Below are 8,202 nucleotides of genomic sequence, written 5' to 3' on the forward strand. Positions count from 1 at the left end.
TATCGCAGAACCGTTAAGCGCTGAACCGTGTATCGCAGAACCGTGAACCACTGAACTATGAACCGTGAACAGCTGAACCATAAGCCGCGGAAGCGTGACCCGGTGAACCGCTGAACCGTGAACGGTGAACTACTGAAACGTGAACCGCTGAACTATGTACCGTGAACCGCTGAACCATAAGCCGCAGAAGCGTGACCCGGTGAACCGCTGAACCGTGAACGGTAAACTACTGAAACTTGAACCGCTGAACCGCTGAATCACTGAACCGTGAACCGTTGAACCGCTGAGCCATGAACCGACAAGCCCTTTGCCCGACGCCCGCGACGAGCAGGCAGGTGGCGAGTTAAAGGCTATAGCCTCGCTCGCCTCAGGCTGCCTTCTCGTCTGGGTTAGCGCGTTGGAAAACTCACAATATTAACGATTTTTCAAATTAAATCTCATTAATTCCACATAACGTTTCTTGAACGTTATCTGATTCTAGTACAATGTTTCAATAGCTGACGTATGATGTGGAAACCCTAATTTCAGAATATATCTTAAAAAACGTCAAAAATTGCGTTTATCTATACAATTCGATTGGATGTAAAATAATGTTGAGTGTAACCATGGTGCTTGACGGCAGATGATGTAAGGGAGCTGGAAAATGTGCGCGCTTCATGCTAGGTTCTAAAAATATCCTGACATTACTTAGATGGCTGATGCACGACGCTGAAATTATGTACTAGAAATATTCTGACATTAGTTAGTTCGATGTACGACAATGAAATTAAGTTCTAGAAACATCATTAAATTGGTTAGCTGACTGACGTACGACGCTGAATTTGTATTGAGATTCACGCCGGGTCTGGCGTGGCGTGCGCCATATACGCAGCACGTGTGTTGGCTGACTGACGGCCTATATAAGCTGGGGCTCGCGGTCAGACGGCAGTAGCGCTCTGGAGCTCGCCGAGTAAAGGTGTCGATCAGTTGTTAGCGAAGTCGTCTTGACAGAGCTGGAGATTGCGATAGTTTGTGAAGATTTTATTTAAAGAATACCAAGATAAATTGTGAACAGAGTTATTGTCAAACGATCGAGATTTTGTCTGGAGTCTCTCGATTCTTGTGCGGGGATTTGACGAAGAAACTTTTGTGTGAAGTCTGATGGTGTGATGCTGAAGAGTGACCCATGATTGAACATTCCCTATTTGTTTTTGAACTAAATTTGTGATTTGAGAAAACTGTATCTAGCTATCAAAAAAATGGCGCCTTGCGTTGCTTTCGGTTCTCAACGAGTGACCGAAGATTCTGCCACTCCTTACAGTGATGCAACTCAGGTGAGGTATTAAAGTAACATACAGTAAAGTCCTTTGCTAATGTTTTTTTAAGTAATAATAGTGTCATGGAATATTTAAGACGTTATTTGTAAAATCGTCACAACGTTGTTCTTTTCCGTTCGCTGCAGGTAGATTTTTCACTACTGACGGGAAGCAATTTAATTTTTTTTATTTCACGGTCACGCGCACCCATAAATAAAGGTTTACTATTTTAATAATGAAATAATATTATCTTATATAATCGGTATCAACTCTCTTCACATTGAAGATTCCTTTACGATTCAAATTATGAACTCTCTTGAATAACGATTACATTTGCGATTCTGTTCTGCCGAATTACAAATTCGGAAATTATTTTTTATTCAACTTTAGTGAGAAAAGTAAGGATTAAATTCAACAGAAATAAGCTTTACTTTGCCTCGGAAATCTGTTTATAACTACCTCGACTTAGGTACCTACTTAGCTTCGACTTATTTTAAATGATTTCGCCTCTAGATTTAATATAATTTCTCAGTAATATATAAAAGGAAAACGTTTTTTTTTTGTTGAAACAGAAGTTTATTTGAAATTAGGACACCACGTGTTGCCAGTTAAGGCATTGAAACGCTTATTTCGAGGCGGCCACTAGAATTGCGAGCTCTGAAATTTACAAAAAACGGCGCAGCGCATCCCTAGAGTGTTGAATATCCGTTACTGTTCTAAGTTGTTTTCAACAACGTACCTAATTCAATTTTTCATTGTTAATGTAAATCATACTACGCGCTATTTGGTCCGTCCGACCAAATAGGTCCGAAGACATAATCTCCTTAATTATATAATTTTTATAAATTATATAATTAATATAACATAATCTTAATTCGGACCAAGTTGTTATTGCTCCAAGTTGTTTCCACCGACGTACCTAATTAAAATTTTCATTGTTCATGTAAATCATACTACGCGCTATTCACTCTGGGTTGTAAGTTAGCTCTTAGTTGTGGGCTAGCGTGAAGTTGTTTTTGCATCATGAAACTCGAGCGGTAGTTTAATGTGAAATTTACCGTCGTTCCTCCAAAAACTTTATTTTTTCCATTATGATTCATTAGAGACATGGCCCATTTCCATTGTACGTCCAACATGCTCGACCCTATCCATTGTACGTGCAACATGCTTGACCCTATCTACTGTATAGCCAACATGTTCGGCCCTTATCCGCTGGATGTATATCCAACATGTTCGACCCTTTATCCACTGTACATTTAAAATGTTGAGCCCCTTATCCACTGTAGTACATCCAACATGTTTGGCCCCTTTTTCTCTCTACATCCAACATAACATGTTCGCACATTCTACGCTGAACATCCAACATATTTAGCCCAAATCCACGTTAAATCCAACATTTTCGGATCCTATCCACTTCGATCTACGGTTCGTTACATATTTATGCATTAAAGAAGCGCAGAGATTTTCAGGCTTTAATGCCGTGGGTGTCTTAAGATTAGCTGGGTTTAAAGAATTTCTGGGGTATTGATTTAAATGCATTTGTATATTTTCCACGTGTAAGTTATCGCGTGACAGAAATTTCAATTTATGCTATTTTCCATGGAATAATTTAGTTACAAGGTGGATTCAAGTATTTTGTCATAGAGAATAGATTTTAATAGACGACACTGAATTTTGATACTGATTGATAATAAGAAAGACCTAATTTCTGGTATTCGTTGTTGTTACGTTACAATCTTCACCAAATAGCGAACCTTTAAATAACCTACTATACTCGTACTGTACCTATTAGTATCGAATGACATGAATTAATTATGATTCATGCCTCTGTTGACGAATAAACGGTAAATGATAGCCTTAAAAACTTCACAATCCACGGCCATGGCCGGGATTTTATAGTTTATGTAGCCTTTTATGCCTCGAAGAATTTTACTCTTCATTTCAGTGTGTGGATGTGAATACGTGTACGTAAAAAATTTGGATATCGTCTATAGTTTGATTATCGTATTATATATGAATAGAACTGTACGTGCAATTATACGACATATTTAACGTATCCTTTGTAATAATTTTTATTAGATTAGGTTTGTAAACTTTACACGGCGAGCATGACTGCGAGTAAGATGGGAAACCAAATTAAGGTCTCAAGTCTAGACATGAAATACAGTTCTGCCAATAGTTAGCTTACCCAATTATTCACAATTAGATTTTAACAGCATGCCTCATTCATCTGCAACTCATTCCCTCACTCGCAACCAATTTCCCTCCACTATTCCTTTCATTTCTGCTACTCACAACTCATTTTTCTCGCTTGCCACTCATTCATGTCACTATCGACCGACCAGCTACAATTAACTGCCACTAGTCACACGCACTAGAGGTCACTACTCACTCGTGCAGCCCTTCCTAGTCATCCATGACTTACCTTTTCACTTGGAGCACATCCACGGCACCCATGATCCATCCTTTCACAAGGAGCACATTCAGAGCAACAATGACCAATCACTTTCACTTTCAACTCATCCTTGCCACTCACGGCCCTCTAATTTCACTTTCAACTCATCCTTGCCACTCACGACCCTCCACTTTCACTTTCAACTCATCCCTGCCACTCACAACCCTCCACTTTCACTTTCAATTCATCCTTGCCACTCACGACCCTCCACTTTCACTTTCAACACATCTTTGCCACTCATGACCCTCCACTTTCACTTGCAACTCATCCTTGCCACTCACAACCCTCCACTTTCACTTTCAATTCATCCTTGCCACTCACGACCCTCCACTTTCACTTTCAACTCATCCTTGCCACTCACGACTCTCCACTTTCACTTTCAATTCATCCTTGCCACTCATTACCCTCTAATTTTTTATTGCCACTCACGACAAAATTTTTTATTGCACTAGCGTTTCATGGATAGCATATAATAAATTGTAGCAGCTTCCATCGCATCTTTTGATTTTAGTTTACTGTTGCAGCATATGCAGAACAATATTTATGACGAATTCAAGAATATTAGTTACATATAATAATTTAGATGTGTGTTCTACACTTGAGCTAAGAAATTATTTTCTCCCCTCATGATAGCTTTTGTGGTCACCCAAAAATTTTTCAAAAATATTAATTTTTTTTCATAGTGAAATATTGTAAGTAGTTTCGCATTCTCATGCTCTGATATCCGTAAGAGAAACTAACGAAATTTTTTTTCCCGCAGACGAAGAAGCACAAGCCGAACCACGTGAAAAGACCCATGAATGCCTTCATGGTTTGGAGTCAGATGAGAAGAAAGTCTTCTCTCGGTTCTTCTCATCACGCTGAGATCTCTAAGAAGCTTGGCCAAGAGTGGCGAACTCTAACGGATGAACAGAAGCAACCTTTCTATGATGAAGCTAAAAATCTACGCAAACTGCACAGCATTGAGTATCCTTCGTATAAATATCAACCCAAGAAGAAGTCAGATCCTCTTAGACTACTCACTGCTACTGGGCGGGTATCGAAGAAAATGAAGCAAGGTCGCCGTATAATCTCCAATCAGCCCGAATTGCAGGGTCAAAACACTGGTGAGTTGAAGATCACTTCACTGGCTAACTTGGCTAGCATTGCTCAGCATTCCGCTCCTGGATACATACCAGAATCACCGGAGAGTCTGTGCAGTAGTGGGGGATTGAAATCAAGTCCGGCATGGTCGGAAATATCTTCTTCTGGTCCAACCAGCTGTGCGGGCAGCAACTCTTTCGCGGACTTCCATACTCAAGACTACGAGTCTTTGCTTGAAAAACTCACAAGCACCGTGGCCGACACAAGGGCCTCAGCGATGCCTGACGGAATGTTCAGGGTTGTGGATCAGAAGCACTCCGATGCACTAAGTTTCCACACTCCTCCTTCTTCGCCTGGTACTTCTATCAACACAGTTTCCTCTCCATTAGTTTCAGTGTCTCAAGCACCAACTCAGGAGTTGTTTGCGCCATCAACGTACCTCAGCAGTTTGCCTAATCACTCACTTGATCATTCCTTTACTTATAATGGCCGGGTGAGAATAGACCCTGCCTTCTTCAGCCAACCGGAAATCGGGCAGAACTTATCTAATTCATCTAACAATGATCTCCAATCGTCAGGACCAGCGATGATTTCTTGTCAAGTAACGCCTAATTCGCGACTGATTAGGCAAGATCTTCCACCGCCTGAAATTTTGAATGAAGGTATTACAGGGAGAGGACAAACACAAGAGCAATTAACGCTGTCTCCCGAAGAGCTTTTCTTCAGTGCGATTACTCATGGTCAGATTAATTCTCTACCCGAAAGCCACATCTTTCCAAGCCCTAAGATTGAGGCGGCTTGTTCGTTCAACTCCCAGCTTTCAAATTTTCAGTCAAACAATTTTAGTGTTGATACCAATGTATTTGGTTCCAGTCAGTCAGTAGCTACTAACATGTCACCGGTGAAGGTGGAACCAACGATATCAAACTCAAGTGACTTAATCACTTTGCCAGAAAGTAACTTTTCGCTGGACGACGCCTTAGATGACGTCTTGACATATCTCGATATTCCTTGTGCTCAGTTGAACTCAGAGTGTGAATCTGACTTACCTCCTTGTTCCTTTTTCTCTGATAATGATGTGCAAGAATTACTTGAAGGTGTATCGGCATTTCAAACAACACAGATGAACTATTACGATCATGCATTTAAAAATAATTTTGTAGATACACAGTGTAGAGATCCCTTGCTAGCATCCACCGCTTATCATACTCAACATCTTTGATAGGTAATCGTATGCTTAGTTAAAGCGGTCAAAGTACTGGGACGGTTTTGGTGATAATGCTTGCAGGTGTCCTTAATTATTTTGCAATCAGTTGAACATTGATGTACACTATATGTAAATAATTTTTTAAAATAGATTCTGACAGCTAGATTACTTTTGAAAAGTTGTACTTACTGTATCTGACGTGAGAATTTGAATAAGTGCCTTGTCGAATTACTGTTGCTGCCTGACAAACAAGTTACCTGTTTACCGTTGAAACACTGGTTCTTATAGATCACTCGTTCCAATTTTCTGTAGTTCTAAAACAACACTTTTATACTCTCACTGGGCTTTACAACCTCATCTATATTATTCCAGTTGTTGATGATCGTGCACATTTCCCTGTTACATATCATGCTTGTATAAATTGAAGCTTAAAGTAAAAGTTCTGCAGTTTTTCGTGTGTGATAACCTATGACGCGAATGCTTGTGTAGTCAAATGCTGTTTTCGGGCCGCATAACGTTCCAGACAAAGAGTGCAGTGAAAGATGCGCATTGAGGACTGAATATATTGAAAATGAAAAGTTTGCGTGTCTCAGGAAAGAAAGTGTTCGCAGTGTTTTTGGTCGGAAATTGATCTCATTGCTCATAATTTTCCGTTATATTACATCGAGAGGAATGTTATCTTCGGCTCTCGCCTTATTTTACCGACTTCAGTATTTATGTTTAGCTGCGTCGTTGAACTCAGAGAAATTCACATACGTGTAAATGTTTTGTTCAATGAAGTTTTTAGACGCACATATATTCAGTTCTCAGATAAAGACTCGTTAAGTGCCATTGATGAATAAGTTGCTCATATCATAGCGAAGCAAGACATTTCTAGCTCCGTATATAATTTTTATTAGTTTCCTGCAGAAATGACTTGTGCTGAACTTTTTACGTTCAGCGATCGTATTTTTGATCAATGAAATTATTATGAAAAAAATGGAGCAATTTCAGGACCACTCAATATTAAAAATATTAGTCAGCTGCAAACTTTGAGCAACCTTCTGACGAAGGACTTAAATAAGTAAAGGACTTCAACATTAAGTATCGAATATGAAATGCTCTCGATTTCGTTAAGTATCGAATCTGGATCAATCCTACATCAATGACTGAAATCGTTCTAATTTTTCCTCGTTCACAATTAAATTTTTTTTTGCGTTCAATCTCAATTCTCAAAATCATTAATAATGCTCACACTTGCGGTAATGTTTTTTTCATTGTCTCTGACAATGTCGTGTTCATCGTTCAGTTCTAACTTGATTTCTTGACTGGTCTATGATAATTAATTACATAATTTAACTAAATTTATAGCCAAGGTCTCTAGATATTCGTTCAGATTTTATCTACTAATTGCTGTCCAATTAAAGCCAGCTGCATTGCGGTGTACTCATCGCTGCCTTGAAGATCTTTTACAAGTCTTATAACCAATTCCGCTAGGTTTCAGTGAACATATACTATATTTGTTTAAAACTCGTATGAATTCGAATAATTTTCTTACCGTATGTTATATTCATGTGTATTTTGTTGACTACCTCTGCAAATTAAATCTTTTGAGGAAATAAATTTTTTATGACGTAAATCTCATCCAGTACGTAGGACTATGGCGCAAAATGTCTTCAAATTTGTTGCTGATAATTTGTTGCTCCGATTTAAAATTGTCCTCTTTTATAATGAAATATTCGCGTCGTCTTAATTGTGGGATGCCTTGAGGCCTGCAGTCATGAAAATTATTTTGCAGTCATGAAAAAACAGTTTGTGGCAACTGTTAGATAACCAGAATACGATAACTGATACCGGTATTACTTTACGCAGCATGGACGTCGTAGTGCTATAATGAACGATGTGCTAAAGAGCAATTTACATTTTCTAACAAATAATTGAACAAAATAAAGTTACTCATTTTAAGCCACCTGTAAAATCTAGTCATCCACCTCATACAGATCGAGGATGTAAATCGTTTCCCTATATAGCTGCTTCTCTGAACTGGTCTCTTTACGATGGTTTTTCCCAATGCGAAGAACGATATAAAAAAATTAAAGTTGCATTTAATACAATTTGATGCGGAGTTAATAAAAACTCTGGTGGCTGGTGATCTCATAACACAATTTCAATCGAGCTTGATT

The 8,202-nt window shown here is 38.9% G+C and overlaps 1 protein-coding gene across 1 annotated transcript; it reads left to right on the forward strand.

The window, feature by feature from the left end:
• Positions 1-928: 928 nt before the first annotated feature.
• LOC108669724 (transcription factor SOX-10-like) lies at positions 929-7,036 on the forward strand. Its single transcript, XM_018157129.2, has 2 exons — positions 929-1,313; positions 4,511-7,036. Exons 1-2 carry the CDS (start codon positions 1,239-1,241, stop codon positions 6,053-6,055), a joined length of 1,620 nt encoding a protein of 539 aa, XP_018012618.1. The 5' UTR covers positions 929-1,238; the 3' UTR covers positions 6,056-7,036.
• Positions 7,037-8,202: the final 1,166 nt, after the last annotated feature.

The sequence above is a fragment of the Hyalella azteca genome, unplaced genomic scaffold, assembly GCF_000764305.2.
Source record: "Hyalella azteca isolate HAZT.00-mixed unplaced genomic scaffold, Hazt_2.0.2 contig8117, whole genome shotgun sequence".
In the NCBI taxonomy this organism is placed as follows: domain Eukaryota; kingdom Metazoa; phylum Arthropoda; class Malacostraca; order Amphipoda; family Hyalellidae; genus Hyalella; species Hyalella azteca.

Coding starts and splice junctions, on each gene's coding strand:
- LOC108669724 (XM_018157129.2), top strand. CDS start 1,239: ATGGCGCCTTGCGTTGCTTTCGGTTCTCAACGAGTGACCGAAGATTCT. Junction 1,314..4,510: donor CTTACAGTGATGCAACTCAG/GTGAGGTATTAA, acceptor TTTTTCCCGCAG/ACGAAGAAGCACAAGCCGAA.